Here is a 27,048-nt window from a genome sequence, read left to right as displayed (position 1 = left end):
CTCCTATTCATCCCATTCAGTCCCATTCACTCCCATAGTATCAGTCCCATAGTAACAGTACCTCCCATTCACTCCCATTCACTCCCATTCACTCCAATTCAGTCCCATTAACTCCCAATCACTCCAATTCACTCCCATTCAGTTCCATAGTAACAGTACCTCCCATTCACTCCCATAGTATCAGTCCCATAGTAACAGTACCTCCCATTCACTCCCATTCAGTCCCATTCACTCCCATTCAGTCCCATACAGTCCCATTCACTCCCATTCAGTCACATAGTAACAGTACCTCCCATTCAGTCTCATTCACTCCCATTCACTCCAAATTCACTCCCATTCACTCCCCTTCAGTGTCAAATGTCTTTGTGCTCTGATATTATTTTAAACACTCTGTGACTGACCCTAAACCATGGTCTATTAAAAATAATTGGAATACATTTTTTTTGCCTAAGTCACTTACTGCAGAAGTAATTTTGCCTAAATAAGTTTTATAATTGCCTAAGTTAAAATGGCATGTTCAGATATTGGCCTAAGTCATTTTATCCTTACATGTTACATGATTGACATACACCTTTATTTGTATGTCAATAGTCATATTTTTTCATATTTCTTTGGAATTTAAATAATTAAGAAATATAATATATTCTACATTTGGCACAGTTTTTTGTGTTTCCTGAAAACCTTGAAAAAATGACTTAGGCAATTAGTTTAATAAGCTGACGATATGTTGATCCTTACCCTTCCTTCCCCTTTGATGTCTCCCTTTTGACTGATACCTGTCCATTCAAACTCTAGGGGCCCGCCCCAAAGTCATTAGCACAGACGCACTTGCAGCCAACAAAAAGTAGAGTTCTCAATAGGCCCGAAAATGAAAGCCCAGCTGTACCTGGGCATTTTACGCCCTACACGAAAGCGCCAATTTTAAATGAAAGAAGAAAAAAAGTATATATGGGCATTCCCAGACCTGTTGTTGCGATTTGATCGATCTCAGTATTAAAGAGCTCTAAATGAGATTATGTTGAGCTCTCACTCTGAGCTATATTTGAGATGCAACAATTCTGCTATACTGAGCAACATTAAGCCATTTTTTAGATCTCCTGTATAGCTCATCGGAGCTCCATCTGAGACATACTGAGTCTATTCTCAGGAGAAAACAATGAGAAACATACATTTGAGATGCTGCTACATTGAGCAACATTTAAGCCATTTTTGAGATCTCCTGCATGGCTCATCAGAGGTTCCATCTGAGACATACTGAGTCTATTTCTCAGGAGAAAACATTGAGAAACAGGAGCCATAAGCTGATATCTCCTTTTTGCCTCACATTGATCTCATTTATGGTGTAAGAAACAAATGAGCCAGAGATGAGATCTCAAACTTGGATTATGCTTTCCTATACCTGTCTGATGTCAGGGAGGTGCCTGATTAAAGGAGATGGAAATCAGCTTGTTTTAATGCAAAGAGAAACAACTGCTAGTCATTAGTGGGGAGTCTGGGGACTTGGAAGATACAAACAACCAACATTAAATGTGACTTCAGACACTTCCCTGATCTGTTTTCAGTGTGGAATATATTAATGTTAGGCCTATCTTTATACATAAATGAACTCTTTTCCAAGAAAGCAAGGCTTGCAGGCGGAAGCCACAGACTGGGCTGGTGGGGCAAAGCTGTTGCGGTGAACTAGACCTGTGGCATTGAAAAGAGGATTACAGGTAAGCGCACAACACACTCACTTCTAATGTGCTGACCGGTTAAAGACCAGCTGAAATGGCTTTTCGTGACCATTATTCCTAGTGAAACACAGTGTGAGGGGTGATCGATAGGGCCTCTCAGCCAATAACAGTGATGGGGTAGTGGGGGTTTAACACCAGGGTTTAACTCTGGCTTAACCCCTGGTTTAACCAGCCATAGAGTAAGACAGAGTTACGACAACTCCGTTCACTTCATGGGGCCAGTCCTCTTCTTCATAGGCTTTTATTGGTGAATAGTGACAAGGGCCTGAACCGGAAGTTGACGGAATGCATTTGAGTCTTTACAGTGACAAACGAGTTACATGAACCACGTGACCGGGCTGTTTTCTGCCCCCTCAATGTCGTACCTCTGTCTTACTATGACTCTGACCCAGGGTTAAACCAGGGGACTTTTCCATCTTAATATGTTTCCATTCTCCTGCATAGTTGCATAGTCCCCTCAGGCTATGGGATCAAAACAGAGGAGGCTGTGAATGGTCAAATCCGCCCCTTACTGTTAGGTTTATAGGCCAGTCAATCTAAGCTAAAAAGGGGCATGACCCAAAATAAATTACAATAGTAATCGTTCAAGGTTTTTTATGATCCTTAGGGTCATCCAAATAATGGATTATTATATACATTTTGGATCATGGTAAATTCAGGGATTGGGGGTTGGGGTATCATTGAAAACCTACAGTATATAAGGCAAACATTTCAAATTTGAATTATGCTTTAAGTAGCATGTGACATGTCAAACTAGGGTTTATTTTTCATGATTCTTAACCCATTCCATCCAAGCATTAGTTTTGCACAAAAAACACTCCTTGAATTTGGCCATAGCCAATTTCCCAAACGGCTATGGCCGTTTTCCAAAATGTATACATAATAATCAATTTGTTGTTATTTGGATGACCCTAAGGATCATAAAAAACCTTTTAGCTATTGCAATTTCTTTTGGGTCAAATCTTGGTCTATAGTTTTTGATAAGTCACTTCAAGCAAAGGGCTCGCTCAACTCAAGGACGATCCGGAGAAGTTCTTGAATATACTGCAGGATGCAGATTCAGATATAGCCTACCTGTGAAGAAGTAAAGGAGTCTTTTTTGTGTTTATTTATGATCTGCAGCAGCAGTCTACCGTGTGTGTGTGTGTGTTTGTGCGCGCGCCCCTCATCGGTATAGATATCAAACAGGGGACCAAGCAGCGTTGAGCGGAAGGCATTGTAATGTGAGGCTGAGAGATATTGAAGTGTCCTTGTGTGCAGAATCAGATAGCATCATTACTTCATATCGTCCATATTAATTGGGTCAGCAGCTGCAAGAAGTTGACCTGTGCTAGTGTTGCTTGGCAACTGTGTCCCTTAGTATTGGAAAATGTAAAGCTACAACTTTACATAGCAGGATGAGCAGCATAAAAAAATAAACACAAGTGCTGTCCAGTAGCAAATTTATAGATTTATTGGTAACACATGATTCCTCAACAGACACACATCATACAGTATAGTGTACAGTGATTCTCAACCTGTGGGCCGGCCGGGCCCAGGGACCGCTGGTTGGGCCGTGAAGTGTAGCCAATGTTTTTCTTTAAAACCTCGGAAAGCGAGTTTTCATTGTGATGTTGCAAAATAGTTACTATAGTTCCATTGATCCAAGCTGGAACACAAAATGTTTGATTGATTATTAAAGAAAACAGGCTCTGGTAAAATGCATATGGCCCACCCATCTGTCCACTTGAGAGATGGGTGGGCCACGGACATTTTTAAGATATGTGAGAGGCCCTGATCCAGAGACGGTTGAGAGCCACTGAAGTGTAGAATACTAAGTAAATATGAAAGAGTTATCCTTCTGATTTGATATGAAAATAAATAAATAAAATAATAAATGCAAACACACAGACAGATGACAAATTATTTGTTAGTATTTCAATACAATAATATAAAACAGCATACATGGACACCAGCAGGTATAGTGACATTCTTTTTTTTTAACCCATACATTACATTAAAAAATAAATAATAATATCACCACCACATGCCAGTCTGTCCTTCACTGAGACTGTTTACGAAAGGTTTAGGGCTCAATGGACAATCTAATTATTTATATATCGTCACTGTTGGGTAAAAACTTTGTACTGTATGTCCAAAACCGTTCGTTTTTCAATTTAAAGATTACAAGCTATTGTGTGTTTGTAGATCTGTTATTTTCACTTATTGTGTGTGTGATTAAGTAAGGCATTCATTTGAGGAACAAATAACTTGGAGATGCTATAGGTTTCTGCCCGACAACAGCGATATTCAGTTTCAGTATATATTTTATGCACCAAACAGATCATTTAACCACTTAATTATTTTATACTGTGAAAATAGCGGTTCTACAAGCTCACAATGTGTTGCGATAAGACGCATTGTGTGCTTGTAGATCAGCTATTTTCACTATACTGTAAATGTATTCTTTCCCCATGTCACGTGCTACTGTGTTTGCCTGCCATAGGTTGTTAATGGTAGGGTCACAAGAAACCCCTATAAAAAAAGATTGCCCAATACTAACAGCCGGTCAGCAAGTGGTTTCATGAATGTATGTATATAGACAATATTTTAGGCCAATAAAAAAGACTATATACCAAATTTCCCACTTTAAACAAAAGAAGCCTGTCGTCTGCCGGACTACTAGTGGTGTGTTTCCTATAAACTATTCATATTGTTGCTGTAGGTAGGGCAGAAACCTCTTATCTCCATATTCCAACTGTTTGTGTTTTTCCGTCATACTACGGCATCACATAAGAGTATCAAAAGTGGCAAATCCGCAAGCTCAAATCTGCTACTTTTGAATTTGAATCCAGAAAAGTCAATGTTTTGGACATTAGTAAATGTTAGGTGGTGTTGCTGTTCTACAGACAGCCAGTCGGTTCAAGAGATTGCAGATTGAGGCTTTGACTTTTGCTTCTATGAAATAGCCGACACCATTTATAGCGTTTTATGACCCATTCTAATACACGTGTCAGTCATGGCGACTTTAATCCATGCAAAACCTATACTCCATTGACCACCGGGGTTCCCCAGGGCTCTATACTTGGCCTGCTACATTTGCTGTTCTCGCAGTATGTTCTCCCCAGGCCAGAATAGGGATGCGATATTTAAACATACCATAATGTCCATGTGCACGGAGAAAACGGAGTAATGAACACACACACACACACACACACACACACACACACACACACACACGCATGCATGCACAGTAAATGTGCGCAAGCATACGGTAGTAGAAAATATCACTGATTAATTACAGTATATCACAACTATGTGCACAAAAGCACATTCAAATATCTGTCCACACACACTTTAATGCGCAAACACAGACGGTATACACACAAACATGCATATACAGTACCACGCACATACAGTGTGCACACACACACACACACACACACACACACACACACACACACTTACAAGGTTATCCTCCAGAGTTGAGTGACTATTGCAGAACAGAAAACTAACACAGCACACAGTTTCGGTTGAAATCAAGTGTCACAAGTTAGGTTGAAGAAACAAATACATACTGTAACTGTAACCTTATTCTCCATCGTAGGGCTGGGTAATTAACCGGAAATGTATCAAATCCGACGCTTAGAAACTCTCACCTTGCTTTTGTCGATTAATCGAATAATCAAGAAGCAATTTTGGGGGGATTTTAAATGTAAATTTTTTATATATCAACTAATTGACACAAAATAATTGAATAACTATTAGTCTGATTAACCACTCAAGCCCTATTACATTATTATATTGTACAGTGGTGGCACAAATAGTGCAAATAGCCTATCTGCAATTGGCTATTTTCACTATAAATGAAAATCAATGACTTTATTAAAGTCGATAAATAGTTGTATCAGTTATTAAAATCAATTAGTGATTAAATATTGCGCCCCCAAGCGTAATATTTACAGTACAGACTTTGTCAGAACTATGAGGTCAGTTTAAAAAGAGTGTAGAAAACTTTTCATTAAACTTAATTGATCTGAGTTCATCGAAACTAGCACCTTCCACATGGTTGTATTGCCCAGCCCTACGTCCACTGTGTCCATACATTTTTGCAGCCTTCATACTTTTATCTGGGCGGAAAAAGAAACATTTCTAGGAATATATTATAGATTATATTATGGCATACCATATGGTTATGTGTCAGCATGCAATATTGTTATGCTTGCTTATAAATATTTAGATTTCAAATTGGGGGAAATTGATAGTGCTGCTGCAGTTCGCTCATCTGTAAGAATAAAAAAAAGGAGGAAACAAATGTTTCACATTGGCCATTTCTATTCAGGTGACGTGCAGCTGTCACGGTCAAAACCATATTCCTTTTGAAAACACCTCTGCATTTAAAAGTCATGTTTCTTTCAGGCTGTGTGGGAAGTCAAGCTTTATTATTTGGTGCAGAACTCCCTTTTGTACGTTGGAAAATGGGAAATTTATGCCAAGGGCAAAACTACCTTTTCAGACCTCATTGGTATTCAAGCGCAGGTGCATTCAGCCACATAAGCAATCACAAAAGTGACTTGTTGGTTTGTTGTTTGATCTCAGCTGGCTTGGTTTATTAGCCTGCAAATTGATAATCTTAGCGGGGAGATGAACAGACCATTAATGTGTGTCATTGTTCATAATCATAATCATGTCATTTCAACATGAAATGAGGATGCACATGTGTGTGTGTGTGTGTGGGGGGGGGGGGGGGGGGGGGGGGGGGAGGCAGTGGCGCAGGAGGAGGTACAGTAGAGCGGCCATGTTGGAAATGTTCATGGTTCAATCCCTGGCTCCTCCTCCTGCCTGCATGTCGAAGTGCCTTTGAGCAAGACACTGATCTTCTCCCGATGAGGGTGGTGCAGTACCTTGGATGGCTGCCTCCGCCATATGTGTGAACGGGTTAATGCAATTGTTCTCAAAGTGAGGTCCGAGGACTGCCAGGTGGTGCTTGAGGGGGTTCCACAGGGTCCCCAGCAAAATGTGTTACTAAAGCATCAACATCAGGTTACCCAATTTAAACCTATATGCATTTGAAAACAGCCGATCTTGGATCTACAAGCTCACAATCTGCTGTAAGCTTGTACTGTAGTGCTATTTTCAAAAATGTATCTAAATTATTTAAGATTTTGAAATGTCTTGAATAGTTTTGAAACATTAACACAAATCTTCTCTTATGGGGGTCAAATGCATGTTACGTTGGGGTTCCTTGATATAAAGACGTGAGAAGCACTGGTTTAATGTAATGCACATTTTAAAACAATTTGGATAAAGCTGTTTAAATAAATGCAGACCGTATGAGGGGGTAAAAAGACGGGGAGAGACAAGAAATGAATCAAAGTGGATCTGATGAGGTAAGAGGACATACTGTATCCAATAGTCTAAGCATACATAACATCTGGGACATCTTAAAAGTTTCTGCCTACATACCGTCATAGTATGCGTCCATCAGTAAGTGAACACACCAAATATCAAGGCACACATTTTGCTGTAACAGTGTTGTGAAACAATAAAATCCACATCACCTGGAGTAGGCACCAAATGTAGTTTAACAACATGAAAATAGATTTACGAAAACATGTACTCTAGCAAGCACCAAGATGCTGTCTAAAGCTGTCTAATGTTTTGTGGTCCAAACGTACAAAAATCTACATGTTATTGTAATTTAGAGACCTGTTGTTCTTCACTGACAGACAGAAGCAGAGGGTTCTCTTGCGATGCTTAACTCCGTTCTAGTGAAAAATGATTCTTCAAGACCTCAAAATTACAATGTTCAACCTTGATACAGAAAACGGACATGCCCTCGTTTGAAAATCTTTCAGTCTCCCACCATCAAAATGTTTTAGAACCACCGACCAAACTTCGTTGTTTCTATGGCGTCGGCGAGGTTTTGTGGACGTCGAAAGAGACGGCCGGCTCACCCTGCATCTCGCCGTTGATCGTGACGCCGCTCGTGTGCGTGTTCTGCGTGTTCTGGTTCTCCGATGTCTCCATGGACACGGAGGACGTGGAGTTAGTCAAGGGCGTCATGCCGAAGTGAGCGCCGTCCACCGAGAGGAGCATGGGCGTGGCCGCCCGCCTCAGCGTCTCGCTCATGGACAGGTGGACCTCCGTGGGCGTCACGCCGCCCATCTCCTTGCTGCTGTAGTCCGACGGCGACTTGCGCTTTATCCTCTCGTACGTCTTGTCCTGGCTCTCCGGGAAGGTCTCGCACTTCTGGAAGCGCCCGAGCAGCCAGATGAAGAAGCCGAAGAGGCCAAACATCGCCAAGCTGGGGATGAAATGATCTGGGTTATTATGACTAAAACTAACAATTTAGTTGTTGGGGTCATTTAATTTCTCCCCACACACATTTTAATGAAATTAAACTCTATAGCGTTTAACTAAACTAAAATAATTGATTTCCTTAGTTTTAGTCTTTGTCAGTACCAGATATTTGTCTTAAAAATAGCTGAAATAGCTGATCTACAATGACATGATGAATTCCTGTTCTGTTCTTTAGCTACATGCTACATAGAAGTGTCTATTTGTATGTCTCTAAATGTTTTGATGAATTGAACTTGGGTCGTCCACTCACAGTTAACAGTCTTTGTATTGAGTTTGTGCTTAAAATGTACTGTAAATTCTACAAACTGTTAATAAATATTTCAATCAATCAAACAATGCGAGGCACCATGTTGTGAGCTATTATGCTTTTAAGTACTGTAGTAGAGTTTTATTATGTGTTGGTGTTTTTATAGTGAACTGTGTGTATATAGTGTATTGTGTCTGTATGTTAGTTATCTTCACTGCACACCACTGAACAAATTTACGAAAGGAAACTAAAGGAGCAACTTGGACACTCATGCATGAAGGAAGCATGAGTTCAAGTCCGTTGCTCTCCCCAGGTTGGCAGAGCTGGGTGTCTAGAGCCCAGGATCACATTAGGTAATTGACACGGGTGAAAAAAATGGGTTACAAAAAAAATATTAAAAAATAATAATAATAATAATCCAACCTGGGGATGAACGCCAGGCACTTGACGTCCAGGCTGTGGCCCAGGTATCGGCTGTGGAGGAACATGTCTCGCTCCACGTAGGAGCGGTTGGTGACGGGGTCCAGCGCCTCCGAGCGCCACTCGTAGGTCAGCGTGCTGCGGTTGAAGCTGGTCAGCGTCTCGGGGTACTCCACGGTGAAGATGCGGTCGCCGGGCCCCACGTACTGGCCGTACTCGTAGGGCTTGTAGAAGATCTGGTTCTTCCACATGTTCAGGTCCAGGATCAGCACCAGGAAGATGATGCCGTAGTTGAACCACTTGCCTGTGTGTGGGGGATGGATTGGAGCACTGTTGTTTTTTGGCAGCAGATTTTGATTTTTAGTTTTTAGTCATAGTCCCTTGAATAGTTTTCATTTAGTTTTAGTCACATTTTAGTCACCTGGAATGTTTTAGTGTTAGTCTAGTTTTAGTCGACTAAATCTACAGTTGATTTAGTCGACTAAAATGTGTTTTGGCGGGCCTTGATGCCGTCGTAAGGACAGTTTTTTTTTCACTTGCTGAAAATAGCTGATCTAGTTCGTAGATTGGCTATTTTCAGCATGCAACGAATTGTAAAATGACTTATCCTGGATCTCTTGTCCACTAGTCCCTCCCTAACATTTAGTCTAGTTTTTATTTGTTGACGAAATTGTCAGTATATTTAGTCTTAGTCTTTAGTTTTAGTCATCATAGCTTAGTTTTTATTTAGTTTCCGTAGATAAGATGGCAGGGTGACCATGTGTTGTTTACTGTATAGTGAGGTCGCAGGGACACTGGTTGCCTAGGAGATGGGTGGCAACAGCTGACAAGGACGTTGTGAAGAGGGGCGAAACCAATGCATCTATGTACAGTATAAATGCTGTATTTGCTGTGTAGAACTTCAGAAACTCAAACTATCTGGAAGCTATCAGGAAGCGTTCCCCACACTTATGAGATACTTTCTCATGGAATGAATACATCCTAAATATACACTTTAATGAGAAGTATAAAATCTCTTTATTTGGTTTAAAGGGACACTTCACCCCTTTTGCAACCAGATCTTATTTTAATTATGTTCTGGGAGACAAACACTTTCCCGGGGTTTTTATGTGGGTAATATGTATGTTTTAGATATTTTAGTATTGCAAAGTGTCCATGATGTCATGGACACTGGGCTCACTTATTTACTGGACTACATGTTGTCTCAGTAAGACAGCCCTCCCCCTATCCACAAGGAGGAGCAGTGCACCAAAGCATTATGAGAATTGTAGTCCAGGAAGGAAGTGAGCCCAGTGTCCATGAGATCATGGACACTTTGAAATACTAAAATATCTAAAAACACATATTACCCACATAAAAACCCCAGGAAAGTGTTTCTTGTCTCCCAAACATCATTAAAATAAGATCTGGTTGTGGGGTGAAGTGTCCCAGAAGCATCTTTCATAAACCCTAATGGTCTCAGATATTTATTTCATAAAAGCAAAGGTTAAAGCCTCAAACTGAAGTATGTAGAACAGCATCTTTAAAAACCAGGTTCTCAACCATTTCTGGATCAGGGCACATTTGCAGCCCACCCATTTGATCACTTAAAATACGCTGTGTATTTTGGAGCCAATTATAATATGACAAATTGAACAAGTGTGTGCGTGTGCGTGTGTGTATGACCTACAGTTTTAAAAGTTAAGGTATTTTCAGATGGGCAGCGTGTGACGCAGATGTTGTAAAAGAAAAATCCAATCCAGGTCTAGTCAGTCGCGGGCGTGTGCACGAAACGAGCACGCGCGTGACAATTTCAGGAGACCGCGCCCATGTAAATACGCTTGCGTTGGTCGCACCCCCCCTCCTCCTACAAAAAAACCTAGGCCTATCATTGCAAACGAATTACTAGCCGGGTCAGTCGCGCTGGCCTTCTGAAAGGACCTTTATAGGACAAAACGTAAAGCAGAGTGTTATGCAAAAATGCCTGTTTAATAAGCGGCATGCAAAACATGTATAGAAAGCCTTGTCCCTATTCAACAAGCCGGTAATGTATGTCGTAGACTGATGCATGAACTAGCCTAACCCATTTAGGCCTGACATCGAATTAAAAAAAAAACTTCTAAATCATGACAGTTTTCTGAAAAAGCTATGTTTTTATCTCAGTGGTGCTCAATATTTCATATCAAGGAACCCAAAAATTATATGCATTTGGCCTCCGACCCCAATCTGAAAATATGTTGTTCCAGGCATCCCGCCAGAAGCAAAGATTTGAGTTAAAAATGTTCGCTCTGAAAGAATATATATTCCAAATTTGCGCCACATTTTCACGATTTTTCAAAAATAGCAGATCTACAAGCTTGTAGCGCGGCACTCGGTGCCACGCTACGAGCTTGTAGATCTGCTATTTTTGGATGGGCTAATAGTCCCAATGAGATGTATGAGCAGAGCCAAGACAAGATATTCACCACACGTCACACTCATTCATATATTCATTCATTAATTCATCAGGTATTGCTGCATGACATTGACTTTGGGCTCACTCACATATTAAGCACCAATAGAGTGAATAGACCCATCCGGAGGTGCAGAGACTCTTCTATCTTCTATCTTAATGAGATCACTACATTTCCATCACACAGCTCATCTCTGCCGGGTGACTGATAGCGAAGGCAGAGAGCAGCCAGGCTGTACAATACATCATCGCTGCAAAACTTGTAACTCCATATTTTCAACCATTACATATACGTTTGTACATCAGTCTGTCTTGCTTCTAAACCAAAATCGTTAAACCAGTGGATATGTTCTCGAACTTTCTTGTTCCCGATTGTTTTCTGTGATTTTTGTCCTGTAATGTCTACCATTTTGTAATGTATGTCTATGTCTTGTCTGTTTCTTGAACGGTGACGTCATGGACGCAAAACAAATGTCAGTGCAAGCTGACAATAAAGTTGTATCGTATCGTATTCGGTTGGGTAAATGTATGCCAATTTCAGACTAGAAGGCTTTCTTACCTTTTATTTGGAGCCCCACCAAAGAGGTCCATGGTGTTATTTTGTGAAAAAGCACATTATTGGCTATTTCCCCTACCATAAGCCCTCAATGTATTGAATTGAATTGCATTGAATTGAATGGGGCATTGGGTTTTTGTGCTAATTTGCTTATTTCCATAAAAAAAAAGAAAGGTATGGTAAGCAACACTTTACTACTTATTTCGATGGAAATAAGCGAATTAGCACTAAAACCCAACACTCCATTAAGGGCTTATGGTAGGGGAAATAGCCAATAATGCACTTTTGCACAAAATAACACCTGGACCTCTTTAGTGGGGACATAACAACTACAAATAAAGGTAAGAAAGCCTTCTAGTCTGAAATTCTCCTTTAAAGGATGCATACCACTGGTTTCTTTCTAAATTGGCCTGATCCTTCCCTGAAGAAGACCTTGCCAGGTTGCGGTTACAAAATTTGTTTTTGGTGAATTAAATAATGAACGTCGATTCGCGGGACATGTTACACACAGCAGGTTTTTATATCCAGTTCACTGCCCGTGAGTTTTTGGTCTTCAATATGAAAGCTAGCTCTGAAAAGACATACTGTATATGGTCAGGGATGAACATGGGGCGAAATACATGGGGTGAAAACCGTGAAATACATCTATCTGGTAGTACATTTGTTAATGTCTGACTGTACCACACGCTGTTTACATTTCTGCAGTGTTGATTTCGTCGACTTTAAATAAAATCCCAAACCATGAAATGGTTGCGCTGTGACGCGTTGTGAGCTTGTAGATCGCTGTGTAAAATCAGTCATTACGACGGCATCAAGGCCAGACAAAATACATTTTAGTCGAGTAAAACTAGACTAACACTAAGACAATCCTGGTGACTGAAATGTGACTAAAACTAAAGGAAAACTATTCAAAAGACTAACTAAAATCCAAAATTGCTGCCAAAAACAACACTGCATTTCTCTATGGATTTTTCCTCCATTTCCTGAAAAGTAAATGCTTTTGGACATACGAGGTTTCTCTGCCCGTCAGTGACAACAGTATACCTCTCCCTCCCGTCTGTCCCAGGGACATGCTGTTAATATGCTCTTACTTAAACCAATCACGTTGCGCAGGGAGCCGTCTCCATAATACTTAATGGCTAATTGGCTATGCAGTGCACTAGAGTTAACAACCCCTGCGGTTTGAATCGGTGAGCGTTTGACCAGTTTAACATTTAGCAGCAGCAGGAGCATTGTTTAGCTCCTTCACTCGATGGGAGTGACGTGCCGTGTGCACAGCTCAGAACCAAATGGAAGAGAACCTGGGTAATGGTTTTAAATGGGAAAGCCGAGTATTATGTGTTTCAAGTGATGACACGCACATTTCTCTCTCTCTCTCTCCCCATCCCCCCCCCCCAAAAAAAAAATCAAACTCTTAAGACATTAAGAAAATGGCAGTTTCACTAGGCACGTTAACTATATATGGTTATGTCTGAGTCATAGTGAACTCTATATGGTAATAACTATAACCGTATGTATAGTTATTTTAATAACTATAACCAAATATATTGTACAAGATTGTACATTATAGGAGAGTGTTTCAAGGGACTGTTGCTTGGTGGCATTAGTGAAATGTTTATGCTCCATATAGGCTGTGTGTGATCATATACAGTATGAATGCTCCATATACAGTAGGCTCATGTGTGTGATCATACCTGTGATGTGAATGTGGTACTCCTCTTTAAAGATGCGCTTGCAGACAGGAAGCCTGAACTTGAACTGTGTTGTGGACATTCCTGGCAGGTTCACATCCAGGTCCCCCATGAAGTGGGGAAACTCCCAGTCCTGATGGGCACACACACACACACACACACACACACACACACACACACACACACACACACACACACACACACACACACACACACACACACACACACACACACACACACACACACAGCACAATCTTAAGGACAGAACAGATAGAGAAATGCAAATTGTCCAGGATAAACACGCAGTATACCGTGCAGTGTGCATGATGCCAAAAGGATGTTTTCACTGCGGGGGTGAACACTGAACTGACGGTGAACTCGCATAAACCCACATAAGGTCGCGAATACAAGCGGCTGAAATGAGTTTTCTTCGGCGGGTGGCTCGCATTTCCCTTAGAGATATGGTGAGAAGTTCAGTGACATGAGAGAGACTCAGGTGCTATTTACACGAGGATGGTGTTCATAGAAAATGGCAAAGTCCCGTTGCGTTCTCATTTTTTCTTACCCTTTACACGAGAACGCACACGTTATGCTATAATGTGCTATTATGCTATAATGTGCTATTATGCTATAATGTCGCTAGGTGGCGATAACGGGCTGCCAAATAGACAGGTCACCCACATACAAGAAGAAGAACCCCTTCACGCAAGCCGCAACACGGCTCCGTCTTTTTGGCAAATCTAGAACTTCCTGTTTGAGAGCTAGCAAATGTAAGACTTTCAGAATAAAAGTGTCGTTAATTAAAGCCAACGTGAGCCATGATGTCATAAGTTTTGCGGATTCACCGTTTTGCCTGTTTACACGGAGAAGGGATAAAACGGCGTTCTCAAAGATTTCCACTCTGGAAGGTGGTTTCACTTTGTTGCGTTTTCACCTCATGAGAACACGGTTCTCGTCTAAACAACCACAGCAAACGGTACTTTATTTTGCCGTTTTCTATGAACACCATCCTCGTGTAAATAGCACCTCAGAGTAGAGTCGCTGCTTCTTCGCCTGGAAAGGAGCCAGCTTTGGTGGTTCGGGGCATCTGGTTAGGATGCCTCCCGGGCGTCCTCGAGGCACATCCCACTGGGAGGAGACCCCGGGGCAGACCAATAGTGGGGTTCCGTCTCCATGTTAAATTTAGTTGTCATTTACAACTCATGTAAAAGTTTCACCTTCAGTACTAATTTGAAGGTGAGGGTCTATAGAACCATTTTGGTTCGAGTGGCAATCACCAAAATAAAATAATTGGCCTATAGGGGGCGTAGTCAGGTGCCAACCCCCATCAGCCCTACCAAAATATGTAAACTGTTGTAACCTTTGATTAAATTATCCAATCTGAACATATGATATATGTATGGATTCACAATCAGGAGTAGCATTTGGTACTTAAACCTTATTACACATGTAATATTTCTTTCCACCCAGTATTGGTGTAAATAGACAAAAATAGCAGGAAAAACGAGCTAAAAACTAGTAGTGGGGTCCCTAGACAGACCGTCATTTACAACTCAACAAAAGTTTAACTTTCACTTCTAATTTGTAGATAATGACCTATAGAGCAATTTTAGTTTGAGTGGCAAGTCTACAAATTAAAAATATATATATTTTTGCCAAACTTCCAAAATGGCCAAAATCGGAATTATGTTTATTTGAAAGATGTCTTAATTTTCTTATATTGCTGTTTTTTCTTTGTTTTTCTTGCTATATCAAGTTAATCCTACGTGAGGAATCAACTGGATTTCAAATATTAATGTTTTGAATAATCTGATATAGAAACAAAATAAAGATGGCTGCCAATGTACATTGAATTACTACATTACGCCTAACTTCTATCCTGTTGAACCTAGAATGGTGATGTTGGTGCCTATACCTATGTTATCATGAATGACTAATTGTATAAAAACTAAATACATATAATAGGACAATATATAATATTTCACAAAAATGAGACAATGCAGTACATATGTGGGGAACTAAAGTTAGATATTGGAATATAATACACCACTCCTGTGTTATATTTGTTTATTTTATTAGTTACTATGTACAGTACTGCCACTATAGGGGGCAGAGTAGCAGGTGTGTCTTAATTGTTCAGACTTGGTAGCTTGTTAGTTATAAGACTGTGTACATACATCTACTGATGCCTACCTAGTCTGGACACATCCTCAGTGATGTTCCTGGAATCTTAGGGCGTTTCGGGTCTTTCAACATCATACGGCCTCCTCCAGGTGACCCAGCCAGGGTTGATCAGACCTAGAGCTTGTGTCCAGACGGCTAGCTAGCTACCATGACTCCAAGGCTCCCCTCTTTTGAGCCACAGCCATCTTGAGGCTCTCTCTGCCGCATCGGTGGTACTGCGGATGGCTCTCCTCTTTCTCTCTCCCTCGATGCCTACGCTACTGAAGGCTCTGGCCAAGGACCGGGCTGCAAAACCTCTGCATCCAACCTCCACAGGGAAACACCTTGCTCTCCAACCAGCCTGCTGGCAGTCGCTGACCAGACCTGCATACTTGGAGAGCTTCCTTTCAAAGGCTTCTTCCAGGCGATCTTCCCACGGGACTGTCGGCTCCATCAGCACTGCTTGCTTGGTAGACTCAGACACAAGGACAATGTCTGGTCACAGGGTGGTGACTACAATATGGCTGGGGAACTTCAGCTGATGTTCAAGATCCACCAACAACTGCCAGTCTCTTGCAGACATCAGGATGCCTGCAGATGTTGTTCTTCTGAGTTGGCTTGTCCCCAGCTCTGACAAGATGGTCGGACCTGCTTTGACCACTCCAGTCCTGTGCTGATTGCTTCAGCAATGGTCTTAAGGACTTGGTCATGCCTCCACCTGTACCGTCCATCTCCAAGTGCCCTTGTACAGCAACTGAGGATGTGTTCCAGGGTTCCTCGCTTGGAACACAGTGGGCATGCTGGTGTCTCTGCTATGCCCCATATGTGCAGGTTTGACGGGCTTGGAAGCACGTCATACACTGCCATGATGAGAAATTTGATGCGGTGAGGCTCAGCTTTCCAAAGCTCTGCCCAGGTCACTTTCCTCTCAACCGCATTCTCCCACCTCGTCCAAGTTCCCTGTTGCTTCAGTCCCACAGCCTTGCAGGTTCTGGTCTCCTCCACTGCAGCTCTCACCTCATCCTGAACAAGGCGTCGCCTTTCCTTCCCCCTGGTGTTCATTTGGGGACTCGGAAAGGAACCTAGCCCTGCTCGGCCTCGTGTGACCACGCCCACCATGCACCTGTGGTGCAGCCTTGCCTCTACCTCTTGAACTGCTTCCTCTGCCCTCCATTTCCTGCCAGTCCTCACTTGGATCCCTGCTTTAGCCACCTTCGGATCACTTGAGTCCCTGTACTGAACCACTTCTCTGGCTCTAGTTACCTTGAATTCCTCCTCCAGGGATTTGAAAGGCAGTTGCAGTTTGTTGGTGTTTCCGTAGAGTGCAATGCTGCTCAGGCTCCTTGGTAGTCCGAGCCATCTCCGGAGGTGGTTGCTGACCCTCCTCTCCGACATGTCGAACTGCACATCTGGTTCAGGGGCTTCTATGAGGTTGTTGCACTCTCCCAACTCCTGCTCTCTTGCAGGGTCGCTGTACGTCTGCTTCAGATGTTGGTCTATGACTCTATGTCTTCCTGCGAGGAGGCCAGTTTGCCACTGCGCTTCTGCCCCAGCAAATCCTTGGTGAACTTGAAGAGGTTAGCGATGAAAGCAGCACGTTTGCGTGCCCTCTCACGCCACCGCCTCCGGATGTGCTGTGGCATTGGCAAGAAGAAAATGCCGGACTGGTGCACCTGTTAATCGTAATAAATGTCTCTTTTGTGGTGAAGAAACACTTGCAGCAGACCATTCATTCCAGAAGGTAGAACTCACCCAAGAGATAAACGACAAGGCAGTTGCGCTGGGAGAAGACCGTATCGTGGCACTCCATGACTATCCATATTCATAAAAAACACTTTAGGATCCTTCATGACATGTTTAACTTTTTTGCTTACCTTCAAAATATCAATACCACAAGAGAGCAATCAGTGCAGCTCATGCTCTTCTGCATGCTTAGTATTATAACTAACAAGCTACCAAGTCTGAACAATTAAGACACACCTGCTACTCTGCCCCCTATAGTGGCAGTACATGGTATAAGTAATTCAATAAAATAAACAAATATAACACAGGAGTGGTGTATTATATTCCAATATCTAACTTTAGTTCCCCACATATGTACTGCATTGTCTCATTTTTGTGAAACATTATATATTGTCCTATTATATGTATTTTGTTTTTATACAATTAGTCATTCATGATAACATAGGTATAGGCACCAACATCACCATTCTAGGTTCAACAGGATAGAAGTTAGGCGTAATGTAGTAATTCAATGTACATTGGCAGACATCTTTATTTTCTTTCTATATCAGATTATTCAAAACATTAATATTTGAAATCCAGTTGATTCCTCACACAGGATTAACTTGATATAGCAAGAAAAACAAAGAAAAAACAGCAATAAGAAAATTAAGACATCTTTCAAATAAACATAATTCAGATTTTGGCCATTTTGGAAATTTTGCAAAAATATATATTTCTTTAATTTGTAGACTTGCCACTCAAACTAAAATTGCTCTATAGGTCATTATCTACAAATTAGAAGTGAAAGTTAAACTTTTGTTGAGTTGTAAATGACGGTCTGTCTAGGGACCCCACTACTAGTTTTTAGCTCGTTTTTCCTGCTGTTTTTGGGGATATACACCAATACTGGGTGGAAAGAAATATTATATGTGTAATAAGGTTTAAGTACCAAATGCTACTCCTGATTGTGAATCCATACATATATCATATGTTCAGATTGGATAATTTAATCAAAAGTTACAACAGTTTACATATTTTGGTAGCGCTGATGGGGGTTGGCACCTGACTACGCCCCCTATAGGCCAATTATTTTATTTTGGTGATTGCCACTCGAACCAAAATGGTTCTATAGACCCTCACCTTCAAATTAGTACTGAAAGTGAAACTTTTACATGAGTTGTAAATGACAACTAAATTTAACATGGAGACGGAACCCCACTACAAGGCGCAGTTGGAGGAAACACTAACACTAACTGGCCTTGGAACGTCTCAGGGACTAATGTTGCTCTGGAGAGGGAAGTCTGGAACACTCTGGTGGAGCTGTTGCCCCCGCGACCCGACTATGGATAAGCGGTTGAAGATGAATGGATGGAAGCTAGCTGTAGCCTTAAAGGGAGGATGTGTGATTTTCATTGGTTGAAATAAGTGTTAAATAGCTCTATATTCTGATAGTACTCAATGCTATAGAGCAGGGGCCTTCAACATTTATTAGGCCAATACAAGGACCCCTTAGCTAAGAGAGAGAGACGAAGCAGGGACTTCCCCACTACATTGTATACAATTGTATACAATGGGATGCACACACCTTTTTGACTTGAATCGATGCCCGTTTGAAAGGACATGCTACTGACGTTTTGCACCTAACACACTTGAAAACAAAGTGTTAAAGCTCTGAATTGAGCTGACTGGCCCTTCTTGATGTCAATTAATCAAGTCACCTTAATTCAAGTCGCATATTTATATTTAGGGCATATGTCATGTAGTCTACCTGCACAGCCTTTGTGATCTACTGGTAGATCCCAATCTACCTTTTGGGCACCCCTTGTCATGGTACGCTCCTCTGCCCTTGGACTTATTACTTGTATTTGTGTTCTGTACCTTATTTTGTAGTAGTGTTCTAGTTGTGATGTCCTGTCTGCCTTGTTTGCTGTCACCTGCCTTGTCTCACCTCCCTGTATTAGTGTAACTCTAGCCACCTGTGTTCTGTTGCCTGTTAGCCTATCCCAGTGTTGATTGTGTGTTTCTGTTCACCTGTGTGTATTTAGTCTTATATATGCCCCAGTGTTTTCAGTTCCTTGTCAGTTCGGCGTCATATGATGTGGTCAGTTCCTTGTGTATTTCTAGTTATTTCCTAGTCCTAGTTATTTTCCCAGTTGTTCCAAGTATATTATTCCTTCTGATTTTTCCATGTGGGTTTTTGAGAATGAAACCTCTTGAACAGTCACTTCTCTGCCTGGCCTGGTCGTTCTGCATTTGAGTCCTATACCGTGACACTATTCTATTCTAAAGTGATTCAAAGTCTTCCTCAGAGCCAATTACATACACCAAGCAATTTTACCAAGCATATTATTGAGGGGCACTAGCCCCTTCTATATTCAGTAGTGTAGATTTTTGTCTTACACATAAATTCCCATTGACAATGAATGGAGAATTTACGTCATAATTATGTAGACGAGCAAATTAGCAATTTTTGTCCTACACAAATTTAATTCCCATTGAAAATGAATGGATGAATTACGATGATAAGAGCGCCCCTCAGTTCATACGCGCGTGATTTTTTTTTAATAAAGATATAGCTCAGCTTTATCAGCGTAGCTGCCTGGGTTCCACTCTTGTTTGCTCTCATTTGCATCCAATTTTTATTACAGTCAGGAATTTCCATACGGCTGCATTTCTCGTGGGCCCATGCCAATATCCAATGAAGTGCATAAAGGAAAGGGGATCATGTACTGTATCCCCCTAGATATTAATTAAGACCTCCACTTCTCCTACCATATCGCCTCTGTCAGATGGAAACCTCGTACCCCAAACTGTTACTTTTCAGGATTCAAATTCAAAAGTAGCAAAAGCAACAGATCAACAAGCTCCTGCTACTTTTGATGCCTTTGTGTGCCACTGTAGTATGATCAAGTACGGCATTCATTCACGAAAAAAGTAAATACACAAAACGTTTAAAATGTGGAGATAAGAGTTTTCCGCCCGACTGCAACGATAGGCTATACTTTCGCTGTTCTAGCACTAACAGGCATGACATTTAAACCAAAAACCTCCCTCCCATGGAATAACGAGTCTCTGGGACATATATATAAGAAATGTGAGGAATATATATATATATATATATATATATATATATGTATATGCATGTTCACGACTTCACGTACATTCACACGTATAATTAACCAGACATGTGAGAAATACATTATATATATATTGAACATGTGCAATGTGCATGCATACACACGATTCATTGTGTCAAATAACCAGTGAGAGAAAAAGATAATGCAAAAGAAAATGATAATGCAGCAGACAGCAGCTATCTGCAGTATCCAGATCCACTAATTAGGCCAATAATGCGTTTCTCATGGAGGTGAGAGATTAACTGCAGGCAACGAGTGCTGCTTAAATGAAGGCGAATGAAGCCTTTGTGAGCGCAGCGGCGGGATGAGTTTTGTTTTATTGACAAACTCTCTGGCGCGCAACGTGTGGTTAGAGCCGTGAGAGCAGCGGCGGGGCCCCACCGCTGAAAGGACCGACTAATTGAAATCATAAATAACTTGTTGTAAACATGCTGGCTGGTACACTGGGAGAGAAACGAGAGGGGTCTGTCATAAAGAAGGAAAATTAAGGGGGGTTGGGGGTGCAGGGGTCTGGCACCGGGTGACAGTAAGTCGTGTGTGTGTTATATTTTTTGCCTAAATCATGACACTGTCCACCACTGGTCAAATTGCCTACTGGTATGTCAATGTCCCAAAGATTTATGTTGTTAAAAATATTTCAAACATTCAAAATGTTTTTTAAAATAGCAGATCTACAAGCTCACAACACGTCACATCATGTTGTGAGCTTGCAGATCGGCTATTTTCATATAGCTGCGCTGCGCTGGATACATGTGGATATATACAAGGTTTCTGCCTGACAGTGGTGTTCTGGTGAACACCTCAGTGTTCTACCTGAAGGTGAAATTAAGTCAGGACTCAGGTGGGCTAATTACTCTCCATGACACCCTCATGAATAGTGTTCAACACAATGAACTGAAAGAATGCAGCATCCATGATTAGAGCTGGCTGAGCAATTAAAATGTATCAAAACCCATCTTTAGAACCATGCACTCTTAATCTTGCTCATGTTGGTTATAATCGAGTGTGTGTGTGTGTGTGTGTGTGTGTGTGTGTGTGTGTGTGTGTGTGTGTGTGTGTGTGTGTGTGTGTGTGTGTGTGTGTGTGTGTGTGTGTGTGTGTGTGTGTGTGTGTGTGTGTGTGTGTGTGTGTGTAAATTAAAAATGTGTCCTCAGTGGGACTATAATGGAGTGATGTCATTACAGTATAATACTCTAGACAGGGACATGCAGAGAGTGTTAAGAGGGGCAGGGGCTGAAATCCCGTAAGAGGGCACCTTTGGACAAAAATAGGGAAAATCGCAGATCTACAAGCTCACAACGCGTCGCACTGTGAGCTTGTAGAGTGCCCTTTTTGTGTGCGCAACAACCCAGCACTCTTTAGCTAGTGGAGATGCGGTGTACGACATGGATAAACAAATTTGTTCAATCCAAAATGCTGTATTCAGGAGACTTCGGGGGAAAAAAAGCAATTCTCCTGAATGTTGCCTTCCTTCCAGTATGGCATAGAAAGGAGAGGAGGGCATTTGCATTTCTTTCACCATAGTGAATGCTGCATTCATGGTCTGGAAAGGGCAGTTGTTTTACAGACGGGTAAAATGGCAGCTTGATGTCTATGTGTGCACCTACCTGCCGGTCTTATACTGTATGATTGTGACAGTGAGCGTGAATAGAGTTATATAGTTATATATTTGCATCCGTCATTAATTTATGTGCATTGTAGCAGGTCTCCTGGGTTGCAAACTACATGAAATAGTCCAGGCCGTGTGTCCCATAATTCTACGAAAAATAAGGGACGCCTAGAAAAAGGTAGTCTCACTCTATATTAGATGTACAGTTTTTGTATATTATTTTAACCAGTGCTCTAGAAGATGAGCTTTCTCGTGCTTTAGTGGCCTCTTAGTAATTCCAATAATCAGCAGAGTAGAAATGCACATTTTAAGGGGATACTAAATATAAGCCCATAAACATGCCCTGTCTAGTTCCAATGCGTTTTGTGTAACACTAGTATGGTGAATTTATAGGGCATTAATTTAAGAGGGGGGGGGGATGATGATTATGGAGATAGAGGTTTCTCCCTGACAGAAACAGTATGCTATAGTAAAAAGAAAAGTGAGAACCGCAGCTCTACTACAATAGCCTAAATACAAACCAGGAATACGTTTTAATGCGTTTTTTAGTTTGTTTCCTTTTTTGTTTAAAATTAATGTCGACCTACAAGCTCTAAATGTGTCGTAATGTTTTTTGCGACACGCTGCTATTTTGTGCTATTTTTGCTGTTCCTGAATCCTGAAAAGTAACAGTTTTGGACACATGAGGTTTCCATCTGGCAGAGACAAGGCTTGAAGTAGGCTTGTTTTCAAACAGTGTTGTTTTTGGCAGCAAATTTTTATTTTAGAAAATGGCAGATCTGTTCTTTGATGGAGGAGGAGGCATATTCTTCCACACACACACACTTGTAGATCTGCTATTTTCAGCATTGCATGCAACCAAGTGTAAAATGACGTCCCTTCCTAACATTTTAGTCTAGTTTTTATCTGTTGATGAATTGTCAATACATTTAGTCTTAGTTTTAGTCACCATAGCTTAGTTTTCATTTAGTTCTCATTTAGTATTCGTCAGTGAAAAAAGGTAGTCGACGAACATTTTTCGTCTTAGTTTTAGTTGACAAAAACGACACTGTTTTCAAACCATGCTTACTGTATCTGGACCCTGGTTCTGGCTCCCATCATATCTCTCTCTCTCTCTCTCTCTCTCTACACAGCTATGTGTTTTTGTTTTCTCCACCCAGACAAACACATTTGCATATTGATGAAAGCACTGACACACAGGCTTGTATTGATGTGAGTAGTACTCTCCTGTGGGAGAGAGGAGGATGTTGGATGAAGGAGAGAAAAAGACCAAGAAGAAAAAAGTCATCATCATTGAGGAGAGGAGGAAAACAAAGTGAAAAACAAAGTGGACCAAGGGTCAATTTGGGAGGAGAGATGTAACGGAGTAAACAATTTGTACACATGCGCGTGTGTGATGTGTGCGCCTGTATCGCGTGTGCATGAATATGCATGGTTGTGCACTTGTGTTTGTGAGAAGACAAATGTCCCCAAAAAGCATAGTACAATTTCCAAAACAATCATTTCTGAAGACAATTTCGCTGGTCTAGAGAGAAAAGTGTAGCTTTTCATTTTATTCCAAATATGGCACCTGTGTGATTTATGGTGGTGGTGGTGCCGCTGCCCAGAGCATTTTATCTGACAGACTCATGCGTTCCTGTTTCTGACTTGATTCGCGGGACATTGTTCCGTTTGTGTGGGACACGGGACAGATGGTCCAATTTCGGGACTGGGTGGTCACCATCAGTGGTGTCATGCTCGTAGAACGCAGTACCACGCTGTGGTACCAGTAATTGTTTAATGTGCACGAGCAGGGACGGAACGGTGCTTTCCAAGACGCACCAAGTACCCAGTGGTCTAGGTTTACCGGCGCACCGTGTCAAGTACTGTGCCGAATTCAAATGGCTACTACTTTTTATAACAACAGGACAGCTTTAACTGTTTCTACCTGAGCGCACGTAGCCTATACGGTAAGCATGCACACTTACAGCAGCTTAGGCTATGGCTCCAGTAGGCTACTGCTGCTGTGTGGTGTTCTACACACAAGAAGAATGCCTCCTCCTCCATCAAAGAACAGATTCATTCGTCCAAAGCACAGTTTTTTGTTTCGCTAGTGTGCAGTAAAGACGTTTGTCTGACTATTTTAGTGTCTACTTTTGTGTTTGTGTGTCTCAACTCTCATACGTATATGTAACAATATAGGCTTAGGCTATGCAGCTGTTCTGTGCATGCTGCGATGCGCACACGCGACGTTCCGTGGTACCGAAAACAAAATCACCATGACACCACTGGTCACCATAGACAGTAGACAGTAGACACCACTGGTCACCATAGACAGTATAGACACCACTGGTCACCATAGACAGTAGACAGTAGACACCACTGGTCACCATAGACAGTAGACACCACTGGTCACCATAGACAGTAGACACCACTGGTCACCATAGACAGTAGACACCACTGGTCACCATAGACAGTAGACACCACTGGTCACCATAGACGGTAGACACCATTGGTCACCATAGACGGTAGACACCATTGGACACCATAGACAGTAGACAGTAGACACACTAGCCAGTCAAGCCTACTAGTAGTTCAAATGATTTACAGGTTCTATAGGCCGATTAGGCCTTTAGAGGTTATGGTTTACGCCGGCGGGGTTCGCTACGGTCAGTGTTGTACCTGATTTAGTAAAAAGAAAGTATAAAAGTGGCACAAAAACGATTACCATTCATGAAATCCTCATCCTAAAATGTTGATGCCCTGACAAATAGCCTATAGCTGTGTGTGTGTGTGTGCGTGTGCGTGTGCGCGTGTGCGTGTGCGTGTGCGTGTGCGTGTGCGTGTGCGTGTGTGCGCATGTGCCCAGTCCCTGGGCGTGTAGTGTAGTAGTTCTGGGGTCAACTGCAGCTAGCAGTGATCAAACAGCCTGCGGCACGGCACGGCACGGCACGGCACAGCTCCATGTGACAGAGTGATGCCGGGACCCTGTCCCAGGCAGCTCCCTGTTTTAATTGGCCACGGGGGACTGTGTGTGTGTGTGTGTGTGTGTGTGTGTGGAGGGGGGTGTGGACCATACCTGCATGACAATAAGAAGGTCAAAGACCAGGATGAAGGAGGCCAGGAAGGCCCTGGAGACCTCGTCGCTGGGCACGAAGCCCCTGTTCAGCTTGTCCCAGCTGATCCAGTCTGTGCTGATCACCAGCACCACCACGGAGGTGAGGGAGATCAGCACCGTCCTACATAGAGAGAGGAGAGGTCCTTTGTTAAAAAAATCACTTAATGACATAAACCCCATATGGTTGAGCGACCTCAGCCTCTGAGTCCCTCAGGGCTTTCTGCTGCTGTGGGGAAAGCCGTTGAAAATAACAGTTTGTCAATCTATTATTTTCTGTGGTTTCCAGTTTCCATACAATATATGGATGCTGGGGTTTAAAGGACAACATTGGTATTTTTCAAGGTTCATGTTTTAGGTTGTTATTAGAGAAAGTAAAAGGTACAGTGTCATTGCATGTCAAAAATGTAATTTACTGCTTTCTTTCGTTTGAACGACTTTAGCCGGGGGACGGGGGCATTCGAACAAGTGGCTAAATGTATTTTTTGTCTTTTTTTAATGATTTCTTTATTATTATTTACTGTAGTCCAGTCCTACTAGACCTCAAGAAATTACATCTGGCCACAAAATATTGCGGAGTCTATTAAATGTGACGGAGGAGATGACAAACTGGCGATTGAGCCACCGCACACAGTATGGCAGCCCTCTAGGTTCCAGGTGTTCGTTCAGACACACAGAATAAAAACTACTGTGGCCAGATGTAATTTCCTGGGGTCTAGTAAGATTATAGTAAATAACAATAAGGAAATCGCCCTAACTTAAAAAAAAGGCCACTTGTTCGAATGCCCGTGTCCCCCTGTCAAAAATAGCTAAAAACGCTAAAACTAAAGAAAAAAATTAACACTCACCTTTTACTTTCCCTAACGACCTAAAACATGAACCACCTTGGTTGAAAAAAATCTAAAGTTGTCCTTTAAGTTGTTAAAGATAGGGTAACATTTATTTGGTTAAAATAAATGTTCAATATCTCTGTAAGTACTAATAGCCTATACCCCTATAGAGTGTTCAGTAACAGGAGACTCCCATGTCACAGCTCTTGAAAGAAAATAAAAGGCATTTTCCAGGTCAGGATATCAATTTCATCCAATGAGGATAGAGAATGTCACATAAATCAATTGATTAAGTGTACAGGCTTTGACTGATAGAGAGATGAAGCAAGCAGGGACCCCTTGCTTCATCCATCCACTACGTATTTTGTCAAATTTTGTTGCATGTTAATCTAGGCCTCAGTTCCTATTTTTCAGTTTTTCAGTGTCATGCGAGCTGCATGACAGAATGGCATGTGTAATGTGTTCTTGCATTTAGTCTGTTGAGCTCAAACTATGCACATTTTGCAATATGAAACAGCCTAATTAAGGCACTGACTCAAATGCACAGTCCATCCCAAATGAGGTGAAACATGTCTCTAGTGGGGATAGGTGGGGCAAAGTGTTCTTCAGTACAAGCTGTTTTCAAAGTTGTGTGAATTAACTAGAGTAGCCAATTATATTGCACCAGTTTTTTCCTCCCCAATTTAGTCGTTGTGCTAATTAACTCCTCCCTACACATTTATGTTGTCACTGCTCTTGTACCTTACTGGCTCTCCTGTCACTAGGTGCAGTATTTTCGCGAAAATAGAAAGCGTATGTTCTTAAGTCGAAAAAAGAAAAGCGCATTGTCGGCCGTTTCCATCCACTGATATAATGCGACTCATGGGAGATACAAAATAAGTTCATGAAATAAGCAGTAGGTGGCACTATTTTGCCAGTACAGTGTGTCACATGCAATTTGACATTTATTTAACTTGTTGATATTATTTTAGGCTATACAAAAATATAATACACGGACTGCCTGGTTGGCGATTGGGCTACAAGTCCTTTATGCTGTGCAGAGTAAACAAGTGTAATGCTTAATTGAGTCG

The 27,048-nt window shown here is 41.7% G+C and overlaps 1 protein-coding gene across 1 annotated transcript in view; it reads right to left on the bottom strand.

Annotated features, from left to right (window-relative positions):
* Positions 1 to 4,132: 4,132 nt before the first annotated feature.
* tmem117 (transmembrane protein 117) overlaps positions 4,133 to 27,048 on the bottom strand; it is a 95,180-nt gene continuing 72,264 nt past the window's right edge. Inside the window, exons 6-9 of the mRNA XM_083763855.1 lie at positions 25,113 to 25,272; positions 13,424 to 13,553; positions 8,746 to 9,046; positions 4,133 to 8,019 (exon numbers count right to left, since the gene is read on the bottom strand). Coding sequence (XP_083619981.1) covers positions 7,620 to 8,019; positions 8,746 to 9,046; positions 13,424 to 13,553; positions 25,113 to 25,272 — 991 coding nt within the window. The 3' untranslated portion in view covers positions 4,133 to 7,619. The remainder of the gene's footprint in view (positions 8,020 to 8,745; positions 9,047 to 13,423; positions 13,554 to 25,112; positions 25,273 to 27,048) is intronic.

This window comes from Protomyctophum parallelum, assembly GCF_964188405.1.
Source record: "Protomyctophum parallelum genome assembly, chromosome: 4".
NCBI classification, from domain to species: domain Eukaryota; kingdom Metazoa; phylum Chordata; class Actinopteri; order Myctophiformes; family Myctophidae; genus Protomyctophum; species Protomyctophum parallelum.
Note: the sequence above shows the minus strand (reverse complement) of the source record. Positions and strands in the feature narration are given on the sequence as shown.